This window comes from Cyprinodon variegatus, unplaced genomic scaffold, assembly GCF_000732505.1.
Source record: "Cyprinodon variegatus isolate N-32 unplaced genomic scaffold, C_variegatus-1.0 Scaffold534, whole genome shotgun sequence".
NCBI lineage: Eukaryota > Metazoa > Chordata > Actinopteri > Cyprinodontiformes > Cyprinodontidae > Cyprinodon > Cyprinodon variegatus.
In genome coordinates, this window is record NW_015150987.1 from 554,009 (window position 1) to 566,028 (window position 12,020).

Consider the following 12,020-nt stretch of genomic DNA (forward strand, 5'->3'; position numbering starts at 1 on the left):
GTTACCGTGGTGATGATCTCTGTAGCTCCATGCTGTTACCGTGGTGATGATCTCTGTAGCTCCATGCCATTACCGTGCCGTCATCATGGTGATGATCTCTGTAGCTTCACGCCGTTACCACGGTGATAGCCTCTGGTACTTTATGCTGTTATCATAATGACTGTCTGAGACATGTTGTTACCATGGTGACGGCCCCTGTAACATCATGCCACGGTGTAGGTCTCTGCAGTGGCAGTGTGCCGTTACCATGGTGACAGTCTCTGTATCTGACCTCTCCTCCGCAGCTGAGGACAGTTCAGACGACGACGAGCCGCTCATCAGGATGATAAAGAAAGCTCCGACAGACGAGCAGCTGAAGGGGACGGTGGAGAAGCTCCTGAAGGAGGCCAACCTGGAGGAGATGACCATGAAGCAGATCTGTCAGAAGGTGAGCAGCTTCCCGCTGGCTGCTGCTGATTCACGATTTATCAATTATTCTTCATACTTGGATTAAAGTCTCATTATTCTTCTTTAATGAAACAATGGGAACGGCCTGCTAATTCGTTTTTCATGTCACCATGACGATCCGGCCGGTGTACGCCTCTCCTCTCCATCACCGGCGGCTCGTCTCTCCCTAACAAGCGAGCAGGCGACCCCTCCCTCTAAGGTTTTAAAAGTTGCTGAAAGACACGTAAACCTGTTCAGATGCGCAGAGCTGATCTACAAAGCAGCTGCAAATCAGATTCCGTGTTGCTCGGAACGGAACACGTTATACGCCTTTATAAACACGCAGATCAGATTCAGTTTCCACCTGCAGAAAGATTTATCAAACCTGAAGCTGATCCTCTGTTTTTGGCACCTTTACAAAATAACGCCTGTGGTCATTTCCATAAAGGACAGACGATGGGGAGAGCATCGGCGACCATATTTGGACGATAACAGTATAATATGATGTCTGAGCCCTTCATACTGACTGACGCCTCATTAAACCTCTGCTGCCGTTTCAGGTGTTCGACACGTATCCAGAACACGACCTGAGCAGCAGGAAGGACTTCATCAAACAGACAGTCAAGACCGTAAGTTAACGTTCCTGTACACACCATCATCATCATCCTCATTGTCCTTTAACGCCTTTCCAAGATCTGTGATCAGTCGATAGAAGCATCCAAACGTTTTCCTTGTATCAATGCAGAGAAATTAACCCTTCACAGAGTCCAGATTGATGATGTCATGAAGCTGAAACGTTTAAACGGGATTGGCTGGTTGTTGGACGCCACAATCCATTGCTAACGTCTGTGACCTGAAGTAACCCCTTCCCTTTTTACACTGAATTTAGACGCCGAATTTAAGACGCTGAAATAGAGCCAGTTGAATCTCAGGAGGCTGAAAATATTGAGTTTGAATTTTGAATTTTTTTATCTGCAGATTTTTTTAACACTCAAAAAATAAACTGAAAAATAAGTATTGAAAATGTAATCACTTTGAAATAGTAATGTGAATCTTTAGCTTGAAGAGAAAATAACAAATGAAATTTCAACTGTGTAGAAATAATGACAATGAATTTTTTTAGGTCAAAAATATGTTCTGAATATATTTTAACACTGAAACAGTAAGAACAAAAAAACAACATTTAAATTTAAGCAATTCAAATAGATTCCGTCATTAAAAACTGGTCGCCTATTGGTGTGGCGTTCAGAGCGTGGGGCGACTGACTTTCACGAAGGATGCAAGGATGTCGGATGCAATTTCCGCCCAGTTTTAAAATAACATGATTTTATAAGCTGATTATGGACTTTATTTTTTTAACCCTATAATGCCAAATGTATCATATTTGATACATACGGTTTCTGAAATGTTTTGCATCTGACACCTTTTGCATAATTTAATGGTAAAAACTTTGCTCAAAATCCTATTGTACACAATCAGATATACCTGATAACAGCCAGTAGAAGACTTATCGCATAGTAATAAATTATTAATATCAAAAATGTATTTCTGTTTTTTCTTTTTACATATTTTGATAAAAGGCCAAATAAGGACTTTAAACCAAAAAAATAGTAATTTTCTGTTTTGTTTTATTCTTGGATCGGGCTTTAAAGGGTTAACAAATGAGAATGCATGTCTTTACACCAAAGTCAGAACGATTTTCATCATATAGTTTGACTGAATAAAAAATGAAATAATGATAAAAAAAAAAAAGGAAAATCCAGAGGACATGACCTCGGTGTTGAACCGCTGCCTACCAGGGAATGTAGATGAAGCACGATGGGAATCAAAGCAGTGGAGACATGAAACTCAACATGAAGTTCTGGAGACGCTGCAGGTATTTCTCCATTCTGTAGCACGTAAACCAGCCGCCCCTGAGCTCCAGGTTTCCAACCGCAGATCTAGAATAAATGGCTGCTGACAACCGTTAATAAATATAAAATTCACCACAATCATCAGACCGAGAGAAGCTCTTGGAAAGGAATCACTGGACAAGATGCCTGATTTCTACATGTAGAACATGTACTGTTAGCTGTGTCTTTGCTGCCCCCTAGTGTCGGTCAGAATGTCCTGATCGTTCTCATTTCCTGTCTCCTCCAGCTCATCACATGAAGACGCTGCAGGACTCTGCGTCTCGGCGGCTCCAACTTTGATGTTTTATTCCGTTTGTAATGAAGAAAAGGGACGATCGGTTTTATTGCTTTTTTTTGTTGTTGTGTTTAGCAGTTTAAATCAGGTTTAGATGTTTGCTGCCCCCTGCAGGACGCTGAAACCTTCATCTTTAACAGCCTGTCAGGATAACTTCTGTTTCCTTAATAAATTTGTACATTTTCAACAAAAACCGTGTTAGACTGGTTTGATTTCAGGAAAAACAGGAAGCTGGCGTTTCTGCTGCTGCTGTCCGATCCAGAGGTGGGAGCGCCACTGAGACTGGAGGGTTGGATGGAAGCAGCTAAACTGGGAACCAGTTAGAGAAAAGTAAAGACGTCACATGACGTCTACTGGTTCAGACCAATCGGAGTCTCTGCTACCTGCTTCCTCAGCATCAGATGTGTTCATGGGCTGATCTACAGTGAGCAGCTCTATAGCAGAAGCATGTTTGGGGGCTTTAGCATGATGCTAGCATAAGCAATTAAGATTAAAACCTTATTTGTTTAATGCGTTTAGACTGAGTTATCTAAATACTATTAAAGTTTTCAGTGCCTATTCAAGTTTTAATATACTTTTATTTAAACAATTTATTTCTAATATAACGTACTTTTATTTTTCTTATTTACAGCACTTCTAACTGTGCTGCTGAAACGTGCTCCATTAATAAACCTGCTGTACCTCTCTAAACCAGAGGGTGGCAGCAGTGATACTCTGACGTGGAACGTCCTGGTTAGTTTCACGTCTCAATTAACATATTAACCACAAACTGACAACAAAACTACAGTAATAAATTACTGACATCAATAAACTAGAGTTGGTTAAAAAATATTTTTTTAGAACAAATTTTCTCTTAAAGATGAACAGTGACGGTGAAAGGTTTATCTGTGGCATCAGCCTGTCGGAGCAGCAGCTTATCTGTAGCTGAGAGGAAGCGTCTGGATCAGCTGATCAGGAAGGTCAGCTGTGATTGGATGCCCAGGAGGTGGGAAACAGACAATCCTAACTAAATGAACGTCTCACCCCATGCATGAAACTGGTGCTGAACTGGAGAGCTCCTTCAGTGACAGACTGCTGCACCGCCCTAAACGCACCTGGGAGCGTTATCACAGATCCTTCCTCCCAGCAGCTGGAAGACTCTAGAACAGCGGTCACCAACCTTTTTAAGGCTGAGGGCTACTTCATGGCATAGATGGGAAGTAACAAAGTACAAATACTTCGTTACTGTACTCAAGTAGATTTTTCTGATATTTTTACGGCGACTTTTTACTTCTACTCCTTACATTTTTACACAAATATCTGTACTTTCTACTCCTTACATTTTAAAAAATTGTCTCGTTACTTTAGTTTTGAATCATTTCAATGGAGTTACCGTTATTATTTTTCACGTCATCAAAACCAAATTCAATCTAATTGGATGGGAATCTACGTTGCATTTGACGCACCACTACAAGATGAATCGACAGATTCGGCGGTATTCATTGGCGGCAAATCATTGCAGCTTGGTGGCGGTGGCGTTAGCATAGTAGCATGGACGACGAGATGATTGAAAATGAACACAACGGAGATCTAGTCCTATTGGCAGACATCCATTTAAAATGTAGGCAACAGCATGAAAAAAGTGGTTTCTACTTTTACTTTTATACTTTAAGTAAATTTACAAGCCTGTACTTTGTTACTTTTACTTGAGTAAAGAAGTTTAATCAGTACTTCCACTTTTACCAGAGTATTTTTTAACACAAGTATCTGTACTTTTACTCAAGTACGGAAAGTGAGTACTTTTGCCATCTCTGCTTCATGGCTACCGAGTCATAGGAAGGGCTACCAATACTGACCTATGAACTGGAGGGATCAGTGTTCACCTACAGTAAATCTCATCCATAAAAAATAATTTTTATTCTTATTTTATTTTTTTATTCATTTCTAATTTTCTTTTTAATATTGTCATTTTGAAACCACTGAAATATGATGAAATAGTTAACATGATGAAATAATACATAAATGATTAAAAAGAAGAGCAACAGAATAACATTTTTTTTAACTTAACCCACTGAGTGAGTTCTTCGGTTTTCAGAAGACGAAGAGGGCACCCCATGTGGTCCCTGAGGGCCCCTTGGTGCCCGCGGGCACCGAGTTAGTGACCCCTGCTCTAGAACCACCACTGTTCTAAATCAGTTGTTCCATTCAGGCTGATTTTGCACAGTTTCTACCTCAGTCAGTTAAATAACCTGCTGCTGTCATTCTGCACATCTCTGATGTTGCTGCTATTTTCAAATATCCATTACTGTACACTGACCTGTCCTCTCAGGTGGGATGGCCTTCCCTCTCTAGTGTCATTGCTGCACTTTTATTTCCAAGGCCCTTCTTGGATTACATTTGTACCTTACTTCCACAGAAAAGCATGGCTTCTTCTGCCCTGAGATCCAACCATCAGCTGTTGCTCTCTGTTCCTTTTAATGTATCTTTGTTTCTTATGTAACTTTGCTGCCTCTTGGCCAGGACTCCCTTGAAAAAGAGGGTTTTACTCTCAATGGGACTTTTTTCCTGGTTAAATAAAATAAATAAACAATTACTGTAAAAATGTCCACACCTGAATATTGATTTTTCTTTATTTTCCAGATACAGAGTATTTCTATTGTAAAAACACTGTACAGTACCTTTACTAAGGTGCACATTGTGTGACCACTTCTACTATAACCATTTGCTGCTATAAATCTCCCCATTTTGGGACAATAAAGGCATTTTCTTTTCTATTCTGTTCTTTCTAATGGTGCCGGCTGCTTCTTATGTTTGACCTTTAATGGCTAAAACCAAACTAAAGCAGACTCTAGGCATCACTTCGCCCGATCAGGAGTGAAGATACATTTTTGCTGATCCTGATTTCTAACTGAGAAAAATTATTCCTTCATAATTTTCACTTAAACGGGCTGAACAGGAATGACTCTACTGCTGAGGATTAATAATGAAGCTTTGAAGCTTGAATAGGATCTGCCTGGAACTGCTGTGACCCCTAAAGATCACCAAGACTCGGACCCATCGGGTCATTTTTTCTTTAAAACACATATTTACAGAGAAACGAGTGCAGAGCGGCTTCTGGCAAAGTTCTAAGACACTTTATTACTGAACCGCTTCTGCATGGAAACACTTCAGAGAAAAACTAAACTATTGCTTCTGGTTCCAACAGCTCTCTGCTCCCCCTTGTGGCCACTGAGAGAAACACAGCTGCAGGTTTCACCTGTTCCCAGAAACCATTGGAAACTTTCTGCCTTCAGCCACTGGGAGGCAGTAAAGAGCTGCAGTAGAGCCATATGGGGTGAATTTGTTCCAGTATTGTTCCAAGCAAAGAAAACCTTATATAAATTCAAATAAATAAATAAAAATAAATAAATAAAAATATCTTCAATTTAAAAAAAAAATGTAGAGATAATTTTTACGGATTTTATTCATTTAATCATATTTCTGTTTTTTTAGATTCAGTTTTACAAATTGCATTCTTTTCTGAATGCGTTTAGCAGATCATTAATAATCATTAATAATCTAACTGACCTGATCTTGTATCTGTGTGTTTTTGTGTGTAATTTGTTCTGTTGTTTCTTGTTTGCAGTCACTGTGTTTTGTCTAAAAGCTTAACTGGGGACAGACATTGAGAATTAGCCTTAGCTAAAATGTTGTAGTGTGTGACATGATTCATAAAACATACTTGTCCCTGTTAAAAAAATGAGTAAATAAAAAAAAAAATCATAATTTTAACAAAGATGCATTTCTATTGGTCGGCTGGACATTGCTGGTCAATATGCACGTCAAGACTGAGCGTTCATGTTGAAATGAACAGAATCTGATCCATTAAAGGAAGTTTGAAAAGAACCAAAGTAAAACAATATAGAATACTTGAATAATACGTTATATGCAACAATAACGGAACAAATTCACTCCATAGACCTGCAGCCCAGTTAGTCCCAGCCAGAGCTTCTAACTGGGAATGATGGAGCTACATTTGAGAACAGGGGGATAAAATTTGCAGCTGCGAGGAGAAATCTGACCACAGAGTCAAACACCGAACCACAAACACTAAAACTAACCTGATAGATTCTCCAAAACACATCCTGAACCTCCAGGGTTCACACTGCATGATTTAACACATCTGGTTCCAGATTCCTGATTCAGAGCCCTGATCCAGAGTCCGGATCCAGTGTCCTTATCCAGACTCCAGATCCAGAGTACTGATTCCAAATCCTGATCCAGAGTCCGGATCCAGAATCCAGTGTCCAGATCCAGAGTCTAGATCCAGAGTTAAGAATCCAGAGTCCGGATCCAGTCTCCTAATCCAGTGTCCAGATCCATAATCCAGATCCAGTGTCCTGATCCAAAGTCCAGATACAGAGTCCTGATCCAGAGTTGAGATCCAGAGTCAAGAATCCAGAGTCCGGATCCAGAGTCCGGATCCAGAATCCAGTGTCCAGATCCAGAGTCTAGATCCAGAGTCCGGATCCAGTCTCCTAATCCAGTGTCCGGATCCATAATCCAGATCCAGTGTCCTGATCCAAAGTCCAGCTCCAGATTCCTGATCCAGAGTCCAGATCCAGAGTCAAGAATCCAGAGTCCGGATCCAGAGTCCGGATCCAGAGTCCGGATCCAGAATCCAGTGTCCAGATCCAGAGTCTAGATCCAGAGTCAAGAATCCAGAGTCCGGATCCAGTCTCCTAATCCAGTGTCCGGATCCAGAATCCAGATCCAGTGTCCTGATCCAAAGTCCAGATACAAAGTCCTGATACAGAGTTGAGATCCAAAGTCCAGCTCCAGATTCCTGATCCAGAGTCCAGATCCAGAGTCCGGATCCAGTGTCCTGATCCAGAGTCCAGATCCAGAATCCAGATACAGAGTCCTGATCCAGAGTCCAGATCCGGTGTGTCCTGAACCAGAGTCCGGTTCCAGAGTTCAGTCCAGTGCTGATTTTTTTTCTTCCTGTAGGGGTCTGGGTCAGCAGTTCTCCAGACTTCCTAAGGTTTTCGGAGTTGTCCCGTGGACTCGGTTACGGTCTGAACCCTTTTCCTGGGACTTTGTTACGTGTCGTTCCTGGACGTCCCGCTCCTAAACCAAACCAGTTTGAGGTCCAGGTCTTGCTGACCCGCTGCAGTCTTTCCAAATGTTCCAGATCGACTTTTCTGCTCCAAACTCAATCAGAGCAGAATCAGCCGAGTCTGCAGAAACATTCTGGTTCTGTCCGTTAGGAGATGACGGATTAATCCAGATTATGATGTTCACACAGGAAGCTGTGCTCCTGTCTGATCCTTCGCCTCCATCTGAGCCTCCTCACATCTCAGAGTCTGTGTTCCTCAGACAGAACCAGAACCAGAACCAGAACCAGGACATTTCTCCTTGAACTCTGCTGCTTTTCCTAAAATGCTCCTTTGGAAACTCAGCAGGGAAACGACCGACCCCCTCCGTCCGATGTGCGCTCTCATTGGCTGCAGCTCTCTCCCAGCAGCCAATAGGTGGTCATCTTTCCTTTCCCTTTGATGTCGATGGTTCCCCGGAGCTCCAGCTGGAAGCAGTTGAGGTCCATCAGGACGTCTCTGGTCGCCGCCGATACATGGATCTTCAGCGCTGCAGGAACAGAAACATAGATCACCGTTAGCCCGGCTGCTGGTACCGGTTCCGGTCCAGAACTTCTTTTCATGAATTCTTGTAAAAATATCTGGTTTGGAGTGAGGTGAGGTAACCTGTTTGAGGCCGACTCTAATCTGTGGCGATAATCTCAGTGGTTTCAGTCTGAATGTTCTAATGTGTGATTCCTCCATTACGGGATTCAACTCAGAACCAGAATCAAACCGGGAACTGGACCTGGGGCCAAATGTTCGGTCCCCAGGTCCCATTTTATAAAATTAACCTTTAGAGGCAGATTTCCAGAGAACTGCAGTGAGAAATATCAGCTGTGCTGCTACCATCATAACCTTAGAGCAGGAGTCTTCAAACTTTTCCAGGCAAAGGGCCCCAAACCAAAGGTGAGATGGAGCGGGGCCCCCTAATTATTATATATATTGTATGAAATAGTGTTCTATCAAACTGGTCCTATAGTCACTCTATCACAGATGGAGTAACGTAACTAAAGTAATCCCTCCCTGGGATTATTAAAGCATTTCTGATTCCTGGTTGATGGGACAGGTGTTGTGAATGAAACGGTGTCCAGCTTGAAAGAGCTCCTGTGTGTCTCTGAATGTGAGCATTGATGACTGAAAGACATCTTCTGCCTCCATTTATCTGTTTATTACAGTCTGTTGGATTCATGTTAATGTGGATTTAAAGACATTTCAATTAGTGGAAAAAATTCCAGGAGGGAATTAATATAAAAAACTTCTGTGACCCCCATGCAGTACCTCTGCAGACTCCCTGTTGAAGACCTCCATCCCAGATAGTTTTTCAGTGTTTAGTCCTGTTTCTCTCCTATAGCTATGGGCTCAGCTGTGACTAACTGGATCTTCTCTCTTTCATCCTTTGACTTGAAAACTGGTTCAGGGCTCATCTGTTTAACTGTTTCCTTCCCAGACAGAGCCACCTGTGGAGCCAGTTAACCGTTAGCTTCTCTAACATGGAAAATATTTATAGGTCAGTGCTTCTGTGTTCTTCCTGTAAGTCTGCTTCTGTCTTCTTGAACCCCAGTGGGCCTCAGCAGATGGCCGCTCGCACTGAGCCTGGTTCGGCTGGAGGTTTCTTGCGGTTCAACGGAGGTTTTCCTCTCCACTGTCGCTACAAGTGTGTTGGGTGTGAGGGATTGCTGTTGAACCAAGAAGTCGATGCAATCAGCTGGTTTTCCTTAGATAGGAAACTTTGAGCTTTGAGATGATGCTATATAAATAAACTGAACTGAATTGAATAAAACAGAAACCTCTTCTAGGGTCTCAATCAGATCTTTTCACAATTTGTGAAATATTGTGATGATAACTATCTAGAGCTCAATGTGAAAAAAACTAAGAGGTTAATCATTGATGTTGTAGAGACCTGGGAAACTTTAATTATTCTTTTATCTGCTGGTCAACCTGAGCTTGTTCTGTCAGGTGATCTGTCTGAAGCCCTCAGGATGGTGCAGATTACTTTATTTCTTCTACCATCAGACTTTTAAGTGGATGCTGATTGGATGAAGTCCATCCCCTTGGGTCATGTATTTGGCAGCTTTTCTGACCAGCAGGGGGCAGCAGCACCACTGGCATCAGGAACAGCAGCTCTCACCTTCTCCAGTGGACTCCATCCGTGAGGACGTGTTGACGGTGTCTCCGAACAGACAGTACCGAGGCATCTTCAGACCCACCACTCCTGCACACACGGGCCCTGCACACACAGACACGGAGAAGTGAGGAGATCCCGTCTGTTCTGAGGGTGGGACGTCGGTTCCTGTCCTGTTTAGAGCTTCATTAAGAGGAGAAGACTGAAAACTGGGACTGAGCAAAGATGGAAACTAATTCTTCTTCCTCTGAGGATCTTTAATGGTTTATAAATGATTCACATTGGAAGAAGATCAGGAATTATCATCTTAACCTGAACTTCCTTCAGCCTGGAAGCCTTTCCAGGATTCCCAAACTGAATCCAGGGAAATCTCAAAAACTCTGGGCAGTTGGAAGAACTTTTGAACAGGGGGTGCTGTGAAATTGTTTTTGTTTTTTTGGACTAAGGACGTATGAGCCTATAAGGCTATTTAAAATAAAATAAATAAGTAATTAGATTGAGATTCACTACTTTATTGTCCAAAATCCTTTTATGCAAAAAACCACAAGGAAATAAGTACATTATACTATGTAAACGTTATTGAGCAGTTCTCCATTACATAAAGAACACAAGATCAAAATAAAACAAAAAAATAATTTCCCAAAATATTGATAAGAAATTTATAAATTGTGCAAAGTATTTTCAACATTTTTTTTAATCGCCCTCTCGCCACTAGGGGGTGCTGCAGTTTCCTTACCACTGTGTATGCCGATCCTCAGCTTTAGCTGCTGCTCCGGTCGGTGTCGGATCTTAAACGTTCGGACGGCGCCCAGCAGCGCCAGCGCCATGCGGGCGATCTCCCTGCCGTGCAGCTTCCCGTTTCTCACCGGCAGCCCTGAGACCACCATGTAGGCGTCGCCAATGGTCTCCACCTGGGGGCGCCGCAGGACAACAACTCTGGGTTAACGGTTTCCATGCTGTGTTTGTCGTGATCACGGCAGCTCGATGCCTTTAACCTCGCTCCTCTGCTAATCTTGACCCTAACAGCTGCAACAGTTGTTACCTTATAAACGTCGAAGTTGTCTATGATGGCATCAAAACAGGTGTAAAGGTCGTTGAGGAGAGTCACCACCTGCAGACACACAAAATTCTATTCAGGCTCCAGATTAAGTAAACTAAATATAAACAGTATTCATGGTTCAGAAACAGCTGCTTCAACCATAAGTAAGGCACGGCGGTGGCGCAGTGGTGGAACGGCTCACCAATGAATGGAGGACTTTGACCTCGACACGGCTGCCCCGGGTTTGAGTCCTGACCCGCGGCTCCATGTCTTGGCCCTCTCTCTCCAGCTAATGTTTCTTTTCAGACCACATTCCCAACAAAGTCTACTTTGTTGGGAATGTAGTCTTTGTTGTTGGTCTTTAAAAACCCGGGCACTTTAGCTAAACTGCTCTGAACATGTACATAGGGTGTCAATGCACCAGAGGGCTCAATGACAACGTAACTACAATACAATCTAATCAATAAATCCAACATATAACTTTCCATGAAATTGGAATAATTTTAAAACAAAACTGGGTGAGCGCCCACGGCTCCTAACTGTTAGCTCTGGGTGGTACGTTAGCTGCTCTAAGAACAGCCTGGAACTCAACGCTATGTCTGACATTTTGAATGGAAAAAGCTTCCTGGATGGGAAGAGAAACGTCTTCAAACTTGGAAACAAAGTCCAGAGGATTGTTTTTTTAACTTTGTTTGGAATTAGCAAGTACCCTATTGTTAGCGAAGAAGTGATTAGGAGTACAACTCTTCTACTTGTTTCCTGTTTCAGTCAGAGGTTAGGAGGTGTAAGACTTAGGTATTGACCTCCATGGGCGTGCTCTCTGCAGAAAGGGCGGTAAAACCGACGATGTCACTGAAGTAGATGGTGACCGAGTCGAAGGCTTCAGCTTGAACCGTTTCGCCGCGCTTCAACTGCTCTGCCACGGAGCTGCAGGAGAAGCAAAAGGCATAAGATCAGTACTATCAACTGTAGTAGTATCTGGTGGAGTACTGTAAAATCATAGTACTGACTGTGGTAGTATCTGGTAGAGTACTGCAGAATCATAGTACTGACTGTGGTATTATCTGGTAGAGTACTGCAGAATCATAGTACTAACTGGTAGTATCTGGTAGAGTACTGTCGAATCATAGTACTAACTATGGTATTATCT

General features: G+C 42.4%; 2 protein-coding genes across 4 annotated transcripts in view; one reads left to right on the forward strand and one right to left on the reverse strand.

Moving 5' to 3' along the window:
• The window catches only part of dek (DEK proto-oncogene), a 15,006-nt gene extending 12,365 nt beyond the window's left edge, over nucleotides 1-2,641 (forward strand). For all 3 annotated transcript variants that reach the window (XM_015391265.1, XM_015391266.1, XM_015391268.1), the window contains exons 10-12: nucleotides 285-427; nucleotides 987-1,055; nucleotides 2,566-2,641. In XM_015391265.1, coding sequence (XP_015246751.1) covers nucleotides 285-427; nucleotides 987-1,055; nucleotides 2,566-2,577 — 224 coding nt within the window. In that variant the 3' untranslated portion in view covers nucleotides 2,578-2,641. The remainder of the gene's footprint in view (nucleotides 1-284; nucleotides 428-986; nucleotides 1,056-2,565) is intronic.
• A 4,582-nt stretch (nucleotides 2,642-7,223) lies between these two features.
• LOC107095267 (atrial natriuretic peptide receptor 1-like) overlaps nucleotides 7,224-12,020 on the reverse strand; it is a gene marked incomplete at its 5' end in the record, with an annotated part of 39,214 nt that continues 34,417 nt past the window's right edge. Inside the window, 5 exons of the mRNA XM_015391287.1 lie at nucleotides 7,224-8,217; nucleotides 9,838-9,936; nucleotides 10,568-10,742; nucleotides 10,874-10,942; nucleotides 11,674-11,797. Coding sequence (XP_015246773.1) covers nucleotides 8,072-8,217; nucleotides 9,838-9,936; nucleotides 10,568-10,742; nucleotides 10,874-10,942; nucleotides 11,674-11,797 — 613 coding nt within the window. The remainder of the gene's footprint in view (nucleotides 8,218-9,837; nucleotides 9,937-10,567; nucleotides 10,743-10,873; nucleotides 10,943-11,673; nucleotides 11,798-12,020) is intronic.